Below are 21,781 nucleotides of genomic sequence, written 5' to 3' on the forward strand. Positions count from 1 at the left end.
CTATGTGAGAAATGTTAATGTACACTGTGCATCTATAAAAGGTGCGACACTAATACATAGTGCTGAATTAAATGAAGCTGAACAAAAATGAGTGAGCCCGTTAGATCAGATGGACTGTTCTCATTATGTACTTAATAAGGGGAACATTCTGTAAAGGGCCCCAAAAATATGACGCCAATAAAGCACGAAAGCTTTATTGGTGTAATTTAATGAAACAATATTAAATTAAAATGCTTACTCAAGGACAGATATGCTGTGATGAGTTGCCAGGAGATTGCGCAGAAAGGAGTTCAAATTTGTGCTCCCTGAGGATAGTTTAAAGTGAAATTACTCCATTTTGGCCCTTAATGGTGCTCTGTGTTGCTGATTTGAGTTTGATAAAGAAAACATGTTGGTTGGTGTATGACCCAAGTTTGACCCAGCGTTTAGCCCAGCCTCCCACACACAACCTCTGCACCGCAGCCCCCTGCCCTCTCTGTCCCCCCGCATGCCTGTTCTGCTCCTCTCTGTGCCTGTCATTTCATGCCATGGACTCGTTATGCCTCGTTAACGCTGCCCCCCTTCCCATGTCCCTGCCGCTGTGTGTTAAACGCATGCAGTTCCTATCGTTGCCACAGTGGTGTTCGGCCTGGTCTGCACCGCGGTCTACCTGGTGTGGCGCAACTGGCGGCGCAACTCCACCAAGAGCATGAACTTCGACAACCCCGTCTACCGCAAAACCACCGGCGAGGGCGAGGAGGACGAGATCCACATCGGGCGGACGGACGCCATGGGACACCATGCGCACCACCACCCGTACCCTCAGGGCGTCAGCATGGGAGTCGTGGCGGCGGGAGGGGGCACCTGCCCGCAGTTCATTGCCCTGCCTCTCGGGGGCAGCATGCCAGATCCCGGGACTCACTGGTACACAGAGCAGCCCATGCTCTCCACTGCAAAGTGACCTGCAAACAGGAGGCAACTCCTGGAAAAGATGGCCGCTCAAGGCACACGCACACACAGTGAGGTCAGAGGTGACTTGGACTGAGTTTGCTGAAGGAATGAACAACATATCATCAAGTGTTACATGCAGTCATTCCCAGCCATATCCTATGCCAGTTCCCATTTCAAAACCACCAGTAAGACAAACAGGACTCTTAAAAAATAGTTTCATACCTTTTTTCTGTGAGACGAGTCATTTTTCTTCAGTCAATGCTGAGAATTAATCACTGAATTATAAATGTGTGCTAACGTGTTTCTGACTTTGACCTCAGCTGGAATAATGGAGTTAGAGTGGGTCATCTTTTGCATTGAGTGAGGCTTGTGCTGTGTGTCTTATATTTTGTGACAGGGGCTAGTGAGAGACTCTTTGTCATCCTTGATGTATTAATTTGGGCTTGGTGTTATTCCCGGTGGGCCCACAGTGCCCTGGGAATGCTACTAGCGAAGGAGGAGCTGTGGAACTGGGACAGCCTGTGCGTTGATGGGACAATCTGTACAGATTCATGTTAGAGCCAATCACATTGTTGTTGCTGGACTCGTCTTGTGTAAGTAACATTTGTGTGGATTTTTTTTCCCATTTTGCGATTGATTTTTAAAGGTTACTAACTACATTTTGTGCTTTCTCTCTGGTTCAGAGGAAGGCCTTTCAGGGTGAGTTGTCTAACATTTCAAGGTGTAGTTGAACACAGTTAATTTGAGAGGTTATGTATTTATCTGACCTTCAACACCCCTGAGGTTTAGTTAAAGAGCAGCAGGTTTGCAGACTGAGCGAAGTAAAAAAAATGAGACAAAGAGTATTCAGCTTGTTTTCTTAGAGCAGGGAGAGTTAGAGGGGAGTGGGTTTTACACAGAAGTTCTGTCTTCATTATTGTGGCTTGTTTAGATGTTAAATGGTTTGAGAAAAGCAATAGGCAGCAGCTTTAGGCAGCTGCAGCGTTATGTGGTTGACAGAATTCCTCATGTGTTAATAATTTTATTTGATCACCTGCTTTTGACTGTGACAAATGTGCACAGAAATACACATGGGGTGCAGTGATAGCAAATTCACGCTGTTCTCCAGAGGACGGAGACAGTGTGCACTTGCCGAGCGTAAACACAAACAGCATGCATAATTGTTCACCAACTGACAATGCAGCCATTCATTGTTTCAGGCAAGATACACACACGCGCACACTTGCATGCACGCACACAGTCTCCACTTTCTGCGATGGCCGATATCTGAGTGGACAGTTTTGGATAGCGCCGTGTGGGAGGGCCCGGCCGGTGGCTGCATGTCTAGAAAGGCTTGTCATGTGATGTAACCGAAGAAACCGAAAGTCAGGGGGTGATGTAATGAGGGTGATACCAACTTGTCGTGTCAGTAAACATGCTTCATACTGGTCCCCCCCCCCCCACCCCCACCCCCTTCCCACATCTTTAACACATATACGCCACTTACAAACCTTAAAAGTCTAGTTGTGTGTATGTGTGTGTGTGTGTTCATTAATATGCATGTGTGCTAACGTTCATCCCACAGCCATATCTGAACTGTTTTGTATGCTCTTTGTTGCACAATCCTCTTAGAATGCCTTCTGTATTGTGTACTGCATGGAAGAAAACAGTGCGTGGAAACAGGTGTGTTAGGTGTGTGTGAGTATGTGAGCGAGTGTGACCGTGGAAAAGCTGCGAGGGTGCTTTTTGATTCATTGGTTTGTAAATATGTTTTCATAAGGTTTTTGATAATGTATTATATACTTATGTAAAAGAGAAGCTGTACATAAGATTTTAGATAAAGTGTTGACAGGTATATTAATTTATTTGTATAAAGGAGAGCACTGCATTCCCTGATTGTAAAAAAATCCAAATGATCCACCAAAGTGGTTTGTGTTGTTTCTTGCTGTGCATCATTTCGCATCCTCTTTTTTCTGTGCAAAATTTCTTTTGTTGTTAACCCTCACAAAACGTGGAGACCCTTCCCCCAAACCACCCGCATCTTTGCAACATTTCCCAACCTCAGTGTCAATGAGATGATTGAGTTTTGTTTATTTGTGCCTTTTTTTGTTGTTGTTGTTGTTTTAATTCTTGCGTTTTCATGAAATAGACAGGGATCAGCCATCTACTGTACATGCAATGATGAACTGTGTTAAGACCAAACTGATTCCACTTTTTTGATTTCCTCTACTGGATTACTTTTGAATATCTCTATATATTGATATATAAAATATGATTGAAGCCAGCCTGTGCTGTTGTATTTGTTATTTCCTTTTGCAACACGTTTTTACCATTAAGCAGTTTTCGAACAAGGTGAGTTGCAAAATGAGTTGCTTTAGAGCTGCACAGCGTGATGCTTTTCTATCAACAATAGTTCAAATGCATGTGATCCAAAAAGTGACACAATAAGTCTATTCCATAAGCCAGTAGGTCCCTGCTTTGAAGAATATATTAATGCATAAATTCATGTGATGTAGTTTTAATTATGCCAGTTTTAATTGCTTTTGCATTAACTGCCCTACATTTACAAAACATGTTTTTCAGTTGAATCTTTAATGCATTGAGTTAAATAGCTCTGATTGAGCATTTTAGCTTTTGCTAGATTAGCAAGCACTTCAGTTCTCTAGCAATCTCTGGAAGCTGGGAGCAGTCATTTCAATTACAGTGGTGGAAATAATTACTTAATCATCAGGTGAATTTGTAAGTTTGCGGTCTCTAATTTTTATAATAGTTTCATTTTTAGTGGAGAAAGACACAATGTCAAACAAATATTCCAAAAAATAAATAAAAGAAAATAAAAATAAAAACACTAGCAAGAGGAGTCTTAAAGCAAATATGTTTGGAACAACAGTGCTCTGATTACAAAAGCTAACAGACAAGGCAGGTTTAAGAGAAAAAGAAAATCCAGAAAAAACACATTACATAAACAGTATTAATTGGTTTCCATGTCATTGAGTGAAATAAGTATTTGATCCCCTGCAACCTGTGTGAATTCTGTGTCCCACAATTTGGCCACCATGTCTGGAGGAATAAAAATACTGAGTATGGTTGAAAGAACACCATGTTCACAGTCAAGCACAGAAGTGGAAAAATTCTGCTTTGGGGCTGTTTTTCTGCTAAGGTTACAGGACGACTTCACAGCATTAAGGGGCCAATGAATGGGGCCATGCACTGTGAAAACGAGAACTTCCTTCCCTCAGCCAGAACACTGAAGATAATTTGTTGTTGGGCTTTCTAGCATGACGATGACCCAAAACATATCAACAAGGCAACAAAGGAGTGATTAAAGAAAGCTATTAAGGTCATGAGCTACAGCCAAATCGCTCCTGAGATGTGTGCAAACCTGTTGACCTGCAACAAACATGTTACCCCCACCAGGTACTTAGTCACGTTTGCTTGAAGATCAATTACTTATTTCACTCAGTGACATGCAAATCAATTCATAACTTTAAGTATTCTGTCTCTCTCCATTAAAATGAATGCGGTATAACTCTCAGAAACATTAAACACTTTTTTACCTCATTTTGGTTTTCTGATCCCCATTTATTGTTTGTTTCAGTCTCTCGCTACCCTTTTCCAGATGCTGCAAACAGATGGTAGACGTGAGTTTAGCTTAGTATGCGGCACCTGAAGACTCTGATATTTTCTCTGGGATTTAGTCGAGATCAAAAACAGAGCTAGAGGTGTGTATTAATATTAAGCTTTCATCAAGTCCTCAGAAAGACCCTAAATCAGTGCTAATGCTGTTGCTGCACTTCTGCTACTAGTTCTATCCCTTGTATACATCAATATGTGTCATACATGTATTCAAACCCCATTCACATTTTGCACACTTTTGATTTTTTAAACAAAACTGGAATTTTTCTAAAAATCAAACTATACTAAGTTGCAAATGTAATTAAAATCAAAATCAGAAGTTTCTCAGCACAAAAGGATTCCAAGCCTTGAATCAGTACTTTTGGGATGTCTCCACAAGTTTTAAAAACCTGGATCTTGACTGTCCAGTCTTCCTGGCAGTTCCAACCAAGCTAAATCCATAATGTAGGAAAGTGTGTAAAACATGGAGGAGTTGCAATCATTTCTGAAACAAATGCAAATGCTAAGTTTAGCCCTACCACATTATATTTGGCAAACTAGCAGCACAAGCTAACAAGCAGGGAAAACACAAACAGTGTCTGCTAATAAGTGCTTTTCATCACTTTTATGTGAACCGCACGGAGCACAAGTGTTGTCTGTGGAAGCTGCAGAAATATCAGCATTAAGTTGGATAACATTATTAGTTCTTATTAGCTGAAATGCTCTATAGACTGTACCAAATGAAGCCACGCTGACTGAAATGCATTTTGCATTCAAAGTGATTCATCAGCAGACAGAGAAACTGTAGCAGATAAATCCAGTCCATTATCATTATTAAACTGAAGCCAGCAAATGCCTTCAGACGCCCCCCTCCATTGTTGTATCACACCCCCTCAGGGTGTTATGGAATAGGTATGTTTTATTAGTCCACTGTTCCCTGCAGACAAAAAGAGGTGTCACAGACATTTTTATCCCTGCACAAAGGCTGAAATGAGCACTGTTACTTGCTGTAACCCGCTTCTTTGAGTGGGGGATGGGGGACGTGCACCTATGCAGTCATGTGACATGCGTATGTGTGTGTGTATCCACAGTTACATGTTATCAGAGTCATCTCTTTGAAACACTTTATTCTGACAGAGCATTTCCATACCGGCCTCCTTTTTTGTTATTTCTACATATGGATACATTTCACTACTAGAAAAGATGCCCGTTCCATCTCAGTCTGCCACATCTTCCTCGCTTTCTGATGATTTATAGTTGCTCGTGGTCATTACAGCAGGACAGCCAGTCAGCTAGAATGGAAGAAATCCTCAGGGGAAATGAAGAACCCGTGCCCTGTCACACAGAAATCCAACGCCTTCACCATCTATGCAATCCTTTTTTTGTCTTATCTCACAAGCATAATCTCAGCTCTGTGCACAAAAAAACAAAACAGTGCCCCTTGCTGTTTCCCAGGGGGCTCGAGGAAACAAAGGCCATTCAAACAAATCTGATTTCACAACTGAATGAGCATTCCTAGGTGACATACAGCTGGAGTGCAGGTGAATCTCACACGTTGTCCTCTCACACAGTGGAATTACTGCAAATCAAAAGACACCATGTTTGCAACCGTCTGTCACACTTGAAAGAGATTAAATCTACTTCCTTGTACGTGAGTGTTTTTAGGTTTGCCTCCGCTGTAGCTTTCTGTAGGGGGGATTCTTGTTATGTTTGAGTTGGCTGGATGTTGGCGGTGATGCTGAAATGGATGAGCTGCGCCACCTCCTGGGCGACTTTGCCACTGCATGTTGCTCGTTTCAAACAATGAAATATCATCGCTTTTCTGTAATTTTATTAAAAACAGGCGTTGCATACATCAGTGTGGTTTTTACCAACTTGTGAAATAAACAAACTGTTCGATCGGCTCCAGGGATTTGTTTCTGTTTAGTTGGCATGCAGTATTTTGAAAGTATTTTATTGAAATGGTGCTTAGAAATGCTGAGAATTCCCCTTGGAAACATACAGGTAGAATCTTCTTACAGACAGATTTTTAGATAATACAACAAACATAATAAATATTCTTTCCATTGCATAGTTTGCAGAGCGAAGCTGCTGCACGGATGTGCAAAGATCAGCGATAATCTTAAACATCTATGGTAAAGACAAAATAAAAACAGCAGATCACTGCATGCTGCCCTAGCAACCATCATCTGCCTCACTTACTCATGCCGTACAGCCTCATTGTAATATCATCCCATTCAGCGCACCAGCTGTCACTAGTCCAGATTTCAGAACAAAAAAGCCTGCGTTTGAAGCGCCACTCAGGTGAGAGGATCTGACATGTGAACAGATCCGCTTCTACAGAGCTCGAGCTTTAGCGTGGGCCTGCAGCAGGGCAGCTGTATCGGCGTGGGAACCTTGCATGGCGATGGAAAGCGCAGTTTGACCTCGCTGGCAAACAGGAAACAAAGAAAATAACAACATTTCAGCTCAGAGTGCAACATTGACAACATGACTGATTCTGGGTCCCCAGATGGTGAACCCTTGAAGAATTTGGTGATTTCTTGACTTTGTTATCATCTGATTGTTAAGTTAACATTATTTGTGTTACCGCACAAAACTGCTGGCGTTTCTGTAGGCCATATAAATTCATTTTTGCACAGTTTAATCAGTCTAATTAGTGTGGGTTTAGGTGAGACATGGTTTACATTCTTAAGTGTACTTTAAAGGTAGACTGTCACAAGCAGAAGAGAGATTTGCCCCCGTTGCTCTTTCCCTGCCTCCACTTGCTCCGCATGGCACAGATATTGTACTGTTAGCGGATTAGCTCCTCTCAGCCCAGGGAGATTTGTCTTACTGTAGCCTTGATTAATCCTGGGGAAGCTCTATTCTGCTACATCCAGACTGTCAGTCCACTCACATCCACAGTGTGTGTCAACACATTCAAGCTTTCACGCATCTAAGCTGCTTTTCTTTGCATTCAGTGATGTGAATGCTAAGATAGATGTGTCATTTTGTTAACAAATGGAGGTGAATCATCACATGATGATGATTCCTAAAATTGAATTTTAATGGGTATGATGCCCAGACTATTGTTGCATCACAACATTATGATCCAGTTCACTGTGATCCCTGAAAATGACCACAGAAAAGAGTTTGCCAGCATTGTTTCCCAGGTTACATGATGATTTGTTTGATGTGGTCTTACCTTGTCAGTCAGAGTGAGGTCACACTGGCTTCTCTCCAGCAGGAGCCTTGCGATGTGCGTGTGGCCCCTCTCAGATGCGAACATCAGCGCTGTGGTTCCCTGGCTGTCCTGGATGTTAGCGTCTGCCCCACAGCTAAGCAGCAGGCGAACCATCACAACTCGGCCATGTCTCACTGCCAAGTGCAGAGCTGTTTGGCCCGTCTGTGCGGAGAGGGAGAGAGTGTGAGGCCCAAGCCCTCTCCTCTTTCTTCTTCAGCTTTCATTCTTTATCTTTTAGTAGTCAGTGTCTTACTAACCTCAGTTTTATAGGGATAAGCCAGCAACTCCAAAGATTGGGAGTTTTTTTTAACTCTCTTTGGTATACATGCATACCCAGGTCTTTCAAACTGTTCATAACAAAGCCTGAAAGCTGAATGTGCAAACCCTTTACCCCAGTTTAAGATAATCCTGATGACATCATCCGCTTTCTCTAAATTTGAAAATCTCCTCCCAGAGCCACAGAAGACATTATACAGCAGTCTCAGTATGAACTCTGTCACTGATCATTTTTTCCTGTATAAAATCTACCAAGTGATTCATTAATAATGGATGTGGTTAGGTATAGCTTTCCATTCACTGCTTAGAAAACAGTACAAACCAGCACAGGGTGCTATAGGAGGGAGCTGCGCTGCCATCTCACACTGATATCCCCCTCCACCCCCCTCATCTCTATTGCATTTGTTCTTATTGCTTGTGGTACCTTGCTGGAGCGAATGTTAATGTTGCCCTGCTCCATTAGTTTGCGGACAACTTCCATTCCGCCGGGTCCATCAGGGGCTGTCAGCGAGGCCAGCATCACCGCCGTGTAGCCAGAATTGTTCTGAACGTTCACATCGCTGACACCTGTGGCACGGGGAAGATGTCAGACGTTTTTAGTACTAACAAACGTTATATTACAATAGCTTCGACAACACGGTTACCTATATGTTACCTGTATCCAAGATCAGGGTGACAATGCTGTAGTTGCAGTGGGAGACGCTGTAATGAAGCACTGTGTTCCCGTTGTCGTCCGCCAGATTGACTAGAAAGGCCAGCAGGGAGGGTGTTTCCTTCTTTATGTGTTTCAGGTATGCAGCCACCCTGCTGGCCTCAGAGGCCTCCTCTGCTGCTGCACTGAACCAGTGCTGGAACAACACAACCAGGGCCTTCCTCTGGAAAATATATGAATAAGAATGATTCCTGGTGAAGCATGAATTTAATTAACATATATTACATGTTTAGAACATTTAGCAGTCCTGCTTTAAAGAAATATGTGGTACACATATTTAATGCTGCTCTGTGGCTGAGTAGTTGCTTTTCTGGCCACCTGTAGAATATAAAATATAAAATATTCTCTCTTTGAAGCTCCTCTGTGGGGCTGGGGAAAGCCAATATGGAAGTGCTGCAAACTGCAGCTCCTTAAATGGCACCTCATGACCAATGTTCTCTCTAAGCTGCGCGCGTGCAAAATTGCGCACTGCTGGCACGGTCTCTGCGCACAGAAAATCTGCGTTGTGTACAAAAAAAATCTAACCTGAATTGAAATTAAAATCAATACTTTAACAATTCTGTTTTGCAGTGTTAGTCAGTAAGTGACTGGCTGCTCTCGTATGGGATTAGAACAATGCCACCTTATCCCAACTTGGCATTTAGTTGTTTAGGAAGGGGGAAGTTTTGGAGTGACGGCGATGTTTTGAGATGTGAGAGATTTGAAATGTTTAGTGCAAATCTTGTGTAGTTAGTGTGTAGTGTAGTCTGTAGTTTTGTTGTGTGTGCCATAACAATGAGGCGACTGCTGTTACAGGTGTTACAGGAGTGATATATCTCCTGTTGTCAGGCCTGCAGGTATCAGGCTGTTGTTCTCCTTTATCTCATAGTGGACAGAAATTATTTTCTGGAGTGGCACAAATAATTTGTGTGGCATCAGATTTGATGCAGAACAGCTGATTGTTCTGTATATAGTTTGAAATGTTTATTTAAAAAAAACGCCTTGGCTGCATTTTTAGGTAAACGGCTGCAAAAAACTTTGTTGTTTGCATAACTCAGTTACTTTTTTTGAAGAAGTAACTATATAATTAATTGCCCAACATTGGTCATTATATACTGTATTTTGCAGACAGAGAGTTACAGGACTCTCTCCCAGACCACAGACTCATACTCATGATACAAGTCAGAGCTTTATAAAAAAAAGAAAGAAAAGAAAGTGGTGTTTTCAAAATTGGAGTTCAAGTTATTTTTACTTCCAATAGTGTTAACATACTACACAGGTCATGAACAAGATTTTTTTTTAATTTTCATTGTAAGTGGGCTAAAGCAGTTAATTAAAAGTAGTCGAACATAAATGTAAATGCTGTAATTTGATTATTTTAATAAACCATGTAACTTAGATGGATTCGATGCTGGAGTGACCACAGTGCACACGTCTGATGTTGCTCACAGTGGTCCAAGGGACCGCTCAGGGAGTTTGTGTGTTCGCTCAGACACATGAAAAATTAGAGGGAACATTGCTCATGACAAATCCCTTAGATGTCTATGTTAAAATAGCTGACTGTAGATCAGAAAACAAAACATGTTAACAACCTGGTCCGTTTACGAATGCAATGAATTATGAATTAGCCTTGTTAGCAATGCTAGCTAGCTGGTGCTAGCATTGCATAATAACTCCTTAATTTGGTATTGTTCAGCTGCCAAACTCAAAAATCCAAAATGATAGTCAACAATCAAATGATTTACATCATTGTAGCAACATTCAACTTTTGAAATGCAACATGTCCCAATAAAAGCAAGTTCACGGGTGCGGTGATTGCAATCCACTTCAAAACAAGGCAATGAAGTAACAAATAGAACCACAAAGAAGGAAAAAAATGGTGTTGCCAGCTCCGTGCCAACTATTTTTTTTTTTTTTTTACCTTATACAACTCTGTTTAGTGTCTGTTCGTTCTGGCGTAAAGGGTTCTGCAGATACCTCAGTTCCCAACCTGGTACTGCAAACTCTGTTCAGCAGGCATTTATACTGCATGTCTCTTTGGGGACAGATTTTTGTCAGCATGATAGGATGACAACCGTCCAAGATGTTTATTTGGCTGGGTTCTGAGAACTCATTTGTGTCTCTGCTGGTGTGATCACACAGTAGTGTCTATGTAGTGCACAGACATATTTTTAATGCAGTAAATGAAAGAAAAATGTCATATCTATTTAAATTTAATCTCTAGTCTTGACTGCTTACCATGTCATCATTGGGGTTGTCCATGTTGTCCATGTGATTATTAAGGAAATGACAGGCAGAAATAAAATCTGCATTCACTGCTTCTCTGGAAGAGGAAAAAAATGTGTATATGTGTGCTCAAGGAAGGTCATAATAGAGCGAAAGTTCACTTTAAAACATGAGGAACATATTATATTATGATCAGATGAAATTAGCTTCCTGCTGAGTGCAATTACATCTTCCAAACAGACACCGATTGGGTGTTTGTTGAGGTCCTCTCACCTGCCTTTGGTGGTTGTTTCTGAGCCAGTGTTTCCCTCCATCTGTTCTCCTGAGGGCTGTGTTTTCATCTTGGCCGTTTTCTCTGTAGCCCTAGCTACTAGAGATACATCACCTCCATCTGTCCCCCCAAAACCTGTTCCTTCCAGTTTCATCTGTCTGCCTGGGTCAATTTGCTTCTCTTCTTCCGTTCTTCTCTTCTCTGTGTCTGCATCCAGCTGGGCAGGAGCCACCTCCCTAGGAACTGTGCTACTGTTCCTCTGCTCCAAATCATCTTGGACACTTTGGCTCATACAGGCCTGATTTTTACTGGCAGTCTCATTGCTTCTATAGAAAAATGAAAGAAAAAAAATGAGGTACATGTTAAATGTTACAACTGCTTCTACACTTCTGGTTTATTTTTTTTTATTTCGGTGACAGAGGTTGGTGAACTTATACATAATAAATCTTGTGAATTTGCTTAATTATCTCAAACCAATGACTAGTCTGAATGTCTTATGTATGTTTAGGGGAGTCAGAGGCTGGGAACTGCTATACAGTGCATACAGAAAGTATTCACAGCACTTCACTCGTCCACTGGTCAAAATTCAACACATAATACCCCATAATTGCAAAGTGAAAAAGTGTGCTTAAATTTTTTTAACATTTATTAAAAATAAAAACCAAATATATAACATGAACATAAAGATTGTAGTTATATAAAGATCTAAGGAAGGGTCCAGATACATTTCCGGATCATTAAAGTTCCCAATGAGCACAGTGGCCTTTGAAACCACAGGACTCTTCATAGAGGCCAATGGGGTAGAAAGGTCACCTCTCTGACCAAAAACCTGATTGTCACTCTCACAGAGCACCAGCGTTGCTCTGTGGAGAGAGGAAAACCTTCCAGAAGGACAACCATTTCTGCACCACTCCACCAATGAGACCTGTTGGGTAGAGCAACCAGTCTGAAGTCAATCCTCAGTAAAAGTCACATGACAGCCCACCTGGAGTTTCCCAAAAGACATCTGAAGGGCTCTCAGACCACAAGAAACTAAGTTCTCTGGTTCAAACATTAAACCTTTTGGCCCGAAAGCCAATTGTCATGTCTGGAGGAAACCAGGCATCGCTTATGACCTGGCTAATACCATCCCTACAGTGAAGCATGGTGGTGGTAGCATCATGCTGTGGGGGTGCCTTTCAGCAGCAGGAACTGGGAGACTGGTCAGGGTTAAGGAAAAGATAAATGCAGCATTGTGCAGAGACATCGTTGATACTAACCTGCTTCAGAGTGCTCTGGACCTTGGACTGGGGTGAAGGTTCATCTTCCAACAGGACAACTACAACTAAGCCCACAGCCAACATAACAAAGGCGTGGCATCAGGACCAGTCTGTGACAGACTTGAACCTAATTGAATATCGCTGGAGAGATCTGAAAATGGATGTGCACAATGTTGCCTTCCAACCTGATGGAGCTTGAAAGGTTGTTCAAAGAAGAATGGGAGAAACTGCCCCAAAGTAGGTGTGCCAAGCCTGAAGCAAAAAGACTTCAGCATGTAGTTGCCGCCAAAGTGGTTGGTGCTTCAAGAAATATTGAGCAAAGGCTGTGAATACTTTCCTGCTTGTACAGTCAAGGAGAGAAAACACATTCCTTTATGGCTATTTTATTGTAGATGAATGAAATAAACATACTTGTGAGGCTTTGAAATATGGTTTATGATCACTGTGTCATTTTACGATACAGGAGCTGCCTCTTTCCTCCCCTTAACTGACAACAGGGAGTGGTACTTATATTTCAGACTTAAATCATGATGTTTTTCTGTGTCGGGACTGTACAGAACCTCAAATCAAATAACCGACAATCATAACATTTAGGGTTGCTAAAGTCAGGGAGTTATTTACTAACCCTTCTTTAACACCCCCAGAATGTAGGTTTTTCGACGTCTGGGCACATCCTTCTGTCTGCAGGATGGATTTAGAGGCTACACAGAAGACAAACACAAAGGATATGATGAAATGTCAGCATTACATGCTCCTCATTAGATTCAATGGCTTGTTTATGTTTGCATAAACCATTTCATCACTGCTAAAGATAATTGTAATGCTGTCTGTAAATCCAAGAGCCGCCTACTCATCAGTTAAACAAAAAAAGAAACAAAACACAAACCCCATCAGTTTCCTTCTAATCCATCTGTCTCAGTTTTATGATGCAATGTCTTTTAAAGTAAATGGTGACTCAGTTTGAGCTTCAAAACTGACTGTAAGCAAACATTTTGCTTAACAGCTTCCTCTCACTCAATTTGTCATCGTCCTGGGTTTTAAAATTTTTGTTATGGTCTTGGAATTCTTCTTATTTAACCTTCTTTTGGTTCTCAGTTTGATCATTTCTCTTTATTCTTGTTTGACACATTCAGTCTTAGTTCTTTGTTTCAGTTTCTGGTGATTTTCGAGTATTCTGCCTTTGGTTTATTTTGTCTTCCCCTCTTTGTCAAGTTTGCATGTTTAAATCTATCATCTCTGTTCAATTCCTTTCTCGCTTGTGCTTTATATTGAGTTCTTGTCCTTGTCTCGTCCTCCCTGATTACCTTATTACCTTTTGTTTTTTTTACTTAGTCTACCCGTGTCGTTCACTGAATAATAATTCCTCATGCCTCCTGGTAATTTGCTTTCCTTAGCTTTGCTTTGTGTTTTTGTACCATGCAAACCTTTAGACTAGTCAGCATTAAATGCTGGCCTTATCTCACTTCCATCTCCTGTGTGCTACATTTGGGTCCACAAAAAAACTAACCTCATTCCATGATACATGATGCAAAGGTTCATACAGCTAATGAAATGCTGTTGTTGTTAACAGTTATTAGATGACAATTATTCTTATTCTTTGCACTACACAAAGCTCCGCCGACTCACTTCCAACATTCAGATTTAGCTAACCCTATTAAACCCAGTGGGATTTCTTATACAAAAACAATAACACTGATCCTGGCTCACTTTGACTTCAGTGTTACTATTATTAACTCTGAAATGTGGCTTCTGTTATCTTCAGCTGTATAGCTACCTGCTGAATCTTCTTACCATCACTGTCTCCACGCTGTTTGTGGCAGGACATGAGGATGTCGACAAGTCCCATCATCTCCTGCTGCAGAGAGTTGACTTTGGGATCTGGGTGCTTTAGATGCTTGCCCTCTTTTCCTGATTCACTCTCTGTGCACAAACACTTCCACTGCTGCTCCAGCAGACTCTTTATCTTCTTTATGTGATGGATCACCTCAGCTGTGTCTGTACCTTCAGAAACCAGTGGACGTCTCTCAGACGATGTTGAACTGACCACAGACTTGTGTTGCTGCCTTGTTTGATCGTTTGCATTAACCGCTCTTTTACTAATAAAGCAAGGTGCTTTATCATACTCTGATCTCACTACCGTCTCATCTCCATCCTGATCTACCACCACCCTCTCTGCACGGACCCACACCGCAGGATTCTTAATGAGGTGTTCTATCTTCTCGTCTTTTCTTTTGCTTTCCTTTTGCTGCTCCTTCAGCAGCCCTGACACTCTCTGGAGCTCCAGGCTAGTCTCGTGGAGCTTCTGCTCCAACACAGCTACTTTGGCTTGCAGGGAGGTCACTGTCAGCAGCTCATCCAGATCTGTACTAGTCCTCCACTCATGCGTAGGATTGGAGTCATCTTGGCTGACACGGTAATTTCTAGGAAATATACTGTGACTTTCATGCTGAAGTCCTCTCAATACTTTGCTATTGTGAGAGGATGTACCAGGATCTGTGGTGCCATTCATTGTGGAGGGATGGTCACGTGGACTCAGTCCCAGACGAAGTCTTTCTCTTTCCTCCTGGAGGATGCAGATCTGCGCTCTGAGCTCAGGAATGACCCTCACTTCCATCTCAAGGTCCCCCACTCGTTCGAGGGCTTCAGTGAGGCGCCTCAGCAGACCTGAGCAGTCCTGTGGCCGAGGGCTGTCCGAAGAGTTGAACACATCTTCACATGAGATGTTTCTTCCCCCAAGGTGATCCTTTGAACTCCAGACGCTGCTGTGGTCATCTGTGGACTCTGACCCTTGTCTCAGTAAAACTGTAAGTGGCAGACTGGAGGCACGGAGGAGATGGGGTCTGATATGTTCCCCTAGAGGTTGCTCATCAAACTCCTTGATTCTGGCTTCCATCTCTGCCAAAGATTTAAACCCTGTGGGGGAAAGAGGTGGCCTGTGATCATATGCCCAGGAAGTATAGCCATGATGATGATGGGCGTCTGACAATCGAGACCTGGGGCCAAGAGCTCCGGTAGATCCCCAGGGGCTTGGGCGGTAGCCACACCCAGAAGCATTGAGGTGCCTTGGTAAAGTGCTTGCGCGCACTTCCTTGCTTCTGCGCTGAATGGGAATCCTTTTGATGGTGTTCCCTTTCTCTATGTCGTCTACATATTTCAGAAAATCCAGGTCAAGTCGAAAGCCATAAGGGGTTTCCACTGAATATGGGGGCTTCTCCTTGATTCCGTTCTGTGCTGTTTTACAAGGTGCAATATTCCCTGCAAAAATTACAAACAGTAAGTGAGCATGCATTTCAAATAAATATCAGATTCAGTGAAATTCTGAAGCGAAAAACTTTTTTCTACCATTTTGTGTCGCCATCATTTGTTCTCCTTAGTTCTCCGAAAACTGTGTTGACACATTATCTGATTGGACCTCGGGCATCTGACAAGAAAAAAGAGGACTAAATTAAGCCAACAACAACAACATATGAGAAACCTGTTTCTGCATTTTTACAAGTGGTCGAAGTGATTATTGTGTGGTTATATAATAATGTAATGAGCATATTGCAGATTTCAACATTTTGGCTCTGACATTTACTTGAGGTTTATATGTGGTGCGTTTGGTGACAGACTCAGTCCAAGTTTTGCGACCAGACGGAATAGCAATCATCCTTGTTTGTGCTCCACACACAATATGCTCATTCATTCACCCACATGTAGTGAGTGGATAACAAAACACAAACATTCAATTACGCCGAAGTACTTTTTCTCTCTCCCCCTCTCTTATTCTCTTCTCTTCCCAAAGTTTTCTATTTTTTCTCACACTCTTGCTGCTTCATTTCTTCTGTCCACCAGGCAGCTATTATTCAACAGTGGCAGGCCTGATCTTCACTTGATTACAGCCCTGCCATCCAGGACGAGAGCTGAAAATAGCTTGAGACTGTTTAGCCCAGCAGCTATGGCCAGCAGTGCAAAATAAACTCCTACAGACATAAATACAGACAGTCATTGTTCTGACTCAATACTTTCCTCCCTTCCTTCTCTCCCTGTGCCTCCTACTAGGTCTACAGTTTTCTTTCAGAGAGTTTGTTTTTCTATCACCAAACTATCTAGAACTTCATCTTTCACCTTGGAAAGTGATGTATTTTTACAGTGCAACGCTCTGCTGCCTTTTTAATATACTGGCGTGCCCTTCTCCTTTTTTATATCACTCCTCCCCTCGCCTCCCTCTCTCAGCCTCTCCCCCTCTTAAATCTTTACCTCTTCCCGCCTCCCACGTTTCCCCTCCTCTCTCCTGACCACCAGCCTCTGCGGCCGCTTGCTGTCCTCTTGAGGCACGGCGGCCACCAAGCCACAGCCCCAAACAATGTCAGCTATGCAGTAAACAGACAAACACCACCAAATGTCCCTGCTGGGAATTTTCACCTCCATCATTCACGCACTCGTTGGTGGCCGGCAGTAAACGGCAAAGAAATGTGCAAATTGCAGACACGCAGGGATGTGAGCAATTTTGCAGAATAAAGCCTGCACACTGAGACATATACATGAGGCACAGATACTGAGGGCTGTACCTTTGGAAATATGGTGCATATATATTTACAGGGCACGACACAGTTCCCGATTAAGAAAAAAAAAACACTGAGAGATTTACTTTTCAGAAATAAATAATTTGATGCTCAGTATTGTGCCATGAATAACTGATAAATCAAAGATGACATGAAACAAATGAAAAAAGCAGTGTTATTTTTAAAAAAAGAAATTACTTGAAGAGTATTAACAGTGCAGGGTGCAGAGAGAAATGACAAGCAACATTCAGGGAAGGTCCCCTATCAGTGTACTGAGTGTACTTGTTTGGTACTAAAGTTTCAACTGTTTTGAGCTTCGTTTCTCTGACTTTAATAGCCAAAATCTTTTGCACGAACAGAATAATATAAACTATTCCTTTTTTTCCATCATATTCAGTTCTGTTACCCTTGCATATGTCTAACCACTGTATTAGATACTAAAACTACATTATTTACTGTTATTTTCTTGCGGCTTCCATGATGTTGAGAGGACTCTTTTAGGCATCCGTCTGACAAGTCTAAGTTTAGCTCGTACATGTGGGCGTAAAGCTAAAGCACATGTCAGGCAGTGAGACCCAGATATGTCTTCATTTTAAAGGCTAATTGGAGACCATTCAGATGCTCCAGATATACAGAAAAATCAAGAGGTACACAAGAAATATTTCCATAAAGCTAGTGTAGCATGAATAATAGAAAAAGAGCGTGCTGATTGCAAGCAGAGACTTCACTATTGTCTCTGTCAATCAGCGCTGAAGCACAGAGCACCTGTTACTGCAGACATCCCGATCTCTCTGTTGACTCAGTTCAAAATATAAGCTGCTGGCTCGACTTCAACCCAATGACAACAAGAAATTCTTTTACAAGTTAAGAAGTTCTCAATAAGAAATGTCTGGCTTACTTTAAGAAAAATATAAGCGTTTAGTACCTGCACAGAAAGAATTTGGTGGGGCTAAAATGCACTTTTTGATTTCTTATGAGCAGGCGGACATAGCAGCGCTGTATTTAACTTAAAGCAAGAGCTGGATCAAGTGACCCTGAACGCCCCCATAGTTACGCTGCAGTAGGCCTAGACTGCTGGGGGTTTCCCATGATGCACTTTTTTTAAGCTTCAGTTACCCTTTTGCACTATGTGTTTATAGACCACTCTGCATTTAATCATTAGTTATTATTATTCTTGGACTCTCTTCCCAACTTGTCATGGTAGATGGTTCTGCTAGAGGTTTCTTCCTGGTAAAAGGCAGTTTTTCTTTCCCACTGTCGCCAAGTGCTTGGTCATGGGGGGTTGTCTGATTGTTGGGGTTTTCTTTCTATTATTGTAGGGTCTTTACCTGACAATATAAAACACCAAGAGGCAGCTGTTGTTATGATTTGAAATATTGGAGAAAAAAAAATGAAAAAAATGGAGAGACTTAAAATAGGTTATTACAGTGCTTGGCAGCAGCTAAATATGGTATACGTTCAATAGGCAAGGTATACAGGCCCAAGAAAGAATGATTTATGCAGGATTCTGTGCAGTACCTCCCCAATGATGTGAGAGATTTTAGAGTCACACAGAACGTCATAACTGGAAGTTACTGGCGCTAAAGGTGATTCTACAAGGCTGGAGCAAGGATACTAAAGTTTTCACAGGACTCTATACTATCCCGTCCTGTGAAAACATTCCTTTTCATAACTGTACAGTTAAAACCTTTTTAACCTGGAGCCACGCTAGCTTTCCCCCCCCCACCTACCAGTCAAGGCTAGCTGTAGTTGAACATTAAAATGGCACTTGTAACTGTAAAGTACGGAGCCCCGCAAGGGACATGGGAGAAAAAAAAAATTAAGACGGACTTTTGCGAGATCTCGCAAAACAAACTCGGGATCTCGCAAAAGTTTTAGCCGCATTCTTCGGAGGCCACCAGCTTGAAGCTGACCAGGAGGTCGAGGCAGGATGTGCCGGGAAAGCGGTGTTCCTCCCGGCTGTAGTAGGTCTTGACCTCCCGTTAGCTTCGAGATGGTGGGTGCCAGATCTCCGAAAACGTCGGAGCACTTTTTCAAATATGTGATGTCTTGTAAACCGAGCAGATATCTGATGTTTACACAACTACATTCACGCCTCAAAATATCCTAAAAACTTTTGCGAGATCCCGAGTTAGTTTTGCGAGATCTCGCAAAAGTTCATGGTAATTTTTTTTCTCCCATGTCCCTTGCGGGGCTCCGTAGTAAAGTAGTTATCTCCAAAAATGTCAAACTTTTAAAAACTGCATGTAGAATATTAAGCAATAGGAATGCCAGTTTTAGATGCTTTATTTTCAGTTTTTGAGCAAACAAAGGAGCTTCACACTGCTTGTTGTTGCCCGCAAGCCGTCCATTTTTACACATAAATATAGACCCGAACATTTCCTCCTCACCAGGTTACCACAGAGGAAACAATATAGCAAAGTTAGGGTTAGGCATTTCCCAGGAGCCACTGCCCAACTCTCTCCACATTTCTGTGGCATAGGTTTTAATTGTCTGGGCCTGGAGAAGTAGGCCCACCTCACAGGAAACCCACGAAATGAAATGTAAAATATTTGCTTTACCCCAAACAGGCCCCAGCCGAACAGCAGTGCACAGCAGTCCTGCTACCTCCACACATAATGAATTCAGTCCAAAGTCAAGCAATGCAATAGGCTCAAATTTTCTTAAAAATAAAAAAAAAATCAAGGCCTCCTTTATGTTCAGCTCTTGTTGTTTTTTGGCTGGAGGAACGCCACATTCTTCTCGCACAGCTATTTTTCCTTTACTTCAGTTTCTTTTTATCCTTGTGTGCCCACAACAGCTGCTCCCCTCCTCTGGGTGAGTGTGTCCTCTCTCATACAGACCTTAAGGCTCTCCCTGCATCAGCATAAACCTCATAATCACAACATGTCTGTCCACAGCATTCTTTACCAAAACCACACGTTCAGTGTTCACTCATGATGTCAAATGGCTGCAGCCTCCCTATGTAGCTGCAGTAAACTGGACTAAAAGCTAATTTATTGTTGAAAGTAACAGGTCAAGATTTGCGGTTGTCATAGATGATAGCAAAACATTTCACCAGGCTCATCTTTAGCCATGTTAATCATGTGACTCTCTCAGGATGGTTACTGTTTCTCTTCAGAAATATTGAGGCAACGTTTTGGTGGATTGCTATATCCCCAGAGGAAGTGTCCTGTGTTTTTTGTAATATAGTGCAATATGATCAAGGTGATAACAACTGTTAGCTTGCTAGCATCCCAAAATTAGCATCTGGTCCAGACAATGCTCCGCCTACAAGCTGCTGAGCTGCTGCAATGGAGTCCATCTATTACTTGTGGAATCAGTCCATGCATTTATGTTTTCTTGGGTTTCTGAATATTACAGGAGTGGGGACCTCGTAGTCACATTGCCACCGACAACACTGTATTGCACACATTTTGACACAATTGTATGAATATTTGTGAAGATTTAGGTGTTTCCTTACCTGTTAATAGTGAGATTAAATAACTTCAAACCATAGCTTTCTCCGTGCACTGAACCTATAACTTATGTCTCTTTGCTTCTTTACTGTCTGTATATATGTGTCCACATGTTTTACTGTCTATGCTGTGTTCCCGGAAAAAGTCCTTCCTCTCCTCTAGTTTTTTGGCTGTATAGCCTGTGGTTTTTCCAACTCATAACTCTAACCCTCATCTTCTCTTTGGAGCTGATTTAGGAAGTGTTTGGGCTCAACCCCCTGAATCCCCCTCCCCATCCTATGTCTCCCTATTGCTCTGTTTTCCCTGTTTCTTTAAAACATTTTTCACTGCCTCCTCAAAGTGTTCCTAGAAATTATTCAGGTTCTGTGATATCCCCTCCCATATGTTTTGTTTTGGTGCTTTTGAACCACTGGACTTGCCCTGTTCCCATTCCAACAGCACCAGGGTCAGGGTTGCAATGAGTTGCAATGTGGCATTCAAAGCCTCACTGGATGGTATGTGGAGCCAAAGCTCATTGGATAAAACAGTTGCCTGGAGCCTCACACAAGGAAAAAACAATGATATGCTAACATGGGAGGTTAAAATAGAAACATGGGCAATGCAGGCAATGAGTTTGTGTCTTCATTGCATAAGTAAAAGTGTAATAAAATAAAAGTGACATTTAATCTTTTGAATGCAAAGATGTTGTCCCGAAGAGCTGTTTAGTATTCTTACTTGACCCAGAAGTCCACTCCACACCATTTGTTAAATCCATTTAGAGTCAAAAGCTTTTCTGACCCTGAATTTAAATCAGCCGGTCCCTGATCGAAGACATTCAAGGTCATCTTTCTGCATCTCGGCTTTGATTAACTGTCTGATCCAACAGTCCTCAAATGCCTGCAGATATGGCATGAATATTATATCTGAGCTTACCTTGTGGCATGTTGAGCAGTTTCCCCCACTCTGTACCGCTGAACTGTGGGAGTGATTGCCAGATAGTCCTCTACCGTCTGCTCTCAGCTAGTTCAGCCTGTCTGTCTCCTGAGAAGGCAGGGAGGTGCTGTCAGGGAGAGTGGCATGCCGCGGCTATTTGGTAAATGCCAACGTGCAGCCCTTGCCATAACAGAAGCTGGGTTTACTTGTGTGTAAAAGGGAGCAATGAGCAAGGAGGAGCTTGTGAACATGCCTCCTGTCCAACTAAACTGACAAGTGGGAGGCTAGACATAGACGATCACACCCACTCCTCCAGACAGCAGCCAATAGAAGTTCAGAGGTGCAGCCGACTGGGAAAGACAGCTGCTCCTTTGGAACCCCGGTGACAACACGT

General features: G+C 42.3%; 2 protein-coding genes across 6 annotated transcripts in view; one reads left to right on the forward strand and one right to left on the reverse strand.

Moving 5' to 3' along the window:
• LOC146498131 (low-density lipoprotein receptor-related protein 8-like) overlaps window positions 1–9,932 on the forward strand; it is an 88,230-nt gene extending 78,298 nt beyond the window's left edge. For 2 of the 3 annotated variants that reach the window (XM_085139791.1, XM_085139793.1), the window contains exon 18: window positions 600–9,932. In XM_085139791.1, coding sequence (XP_084995917.1) covers window positions 600–940 — 341 coding nt within the window. In that variant the 3' untranslated portion in view covers window positions 941–9,932. The remainder of the gene's footprint in view (window positions 1–599) is intronic. The other variant, XM_085139794.1, reaches the window with a different exon arrangement.
• Window positions 6,339–21,721, reverse strand: LOC146498132 (KN motif and ankyrin repeat domain-containing protein 4-like). Of its 3 annotated transcripts, XM_085139797.1 has the most exons (10): window positions 21,388–21,717; window positions 15,816–15,894; window positions 14,265–15,728; window positions 13,099–13,174; window positions 11,217–11,540; window positions 10,956–11,040; window positions 8,682–8,901; window positions 8,451–8,593; window positions 7,712–7,912; window positions 6,339–6,954 (listed from the first exon to the last, which is right to left on the reverse strand). In XM_085139797.1, the coding sequence occupies exons 2-10, from the start codon at window positions 15,832–15,834 to the stop codon at window positions 6,862–6,864; spliced, it is 2,625 nt and encodes an 874-aa protein (XP_084995923.1). In that variant the 5' UTR covers window positions 15,835–15,894; window positions 21,388–21,717; the 3' UTR covers window positions 6,339–6,861. The 3 variants fall into 3 exon arrangements, with proteins under 3 accessions (XP_084995923.1, XP_084995921.1, XP_084995922.1); XM_085139795.1 differs by having other exon boundaries at window positions 6,339–7,912; window positions 21,388–21,721; XM_085139796.1 differs by lacking the exon at window positions 21,388–21,717 and adding an exon at window positions 19,579–21,379 and having other exon boundaries at window positions 6,339–7,912.
• Window positions 21,722–21,781: the final 60 nt, after the last annotated feature.

Source organism: Neolamprologus multifasciatus, chromosome 18 (assembly GCF_963576455.1).
Source record: "Neolamprologus multifasciatus chromosome 18, fNeoMul1.2, whole genome shotgun sequence".
In the NCBI taxonomy this organism is placed as follows: Eukaryota; Metazoa; Chordata; class Actinopteri; order Cichliformes; family Cichlidae; genus Neolamprologus; species Neolamprologus multifasciatus.

Bases quoted from the DNA above. Each gene is read 5' to 3' on its own strand.
- LOC146498132 (XM_085139795.1), bottom strand. The intron at 11,541-13,098 runs GTTAGTAAATAA...ATTTTTCTATAG, and splicing joins TCTGGGGGTGTTAAAGAAGG to AAGCAATGAGACTGCCAGTA. The intron at 7,913-8,450 runs GTACCACAAGCA...CTCTCCGCACAG, and splicing joins TTAACATTCGCTCCAGCAAG to ACGGGCCAAACAGCTCTGCA.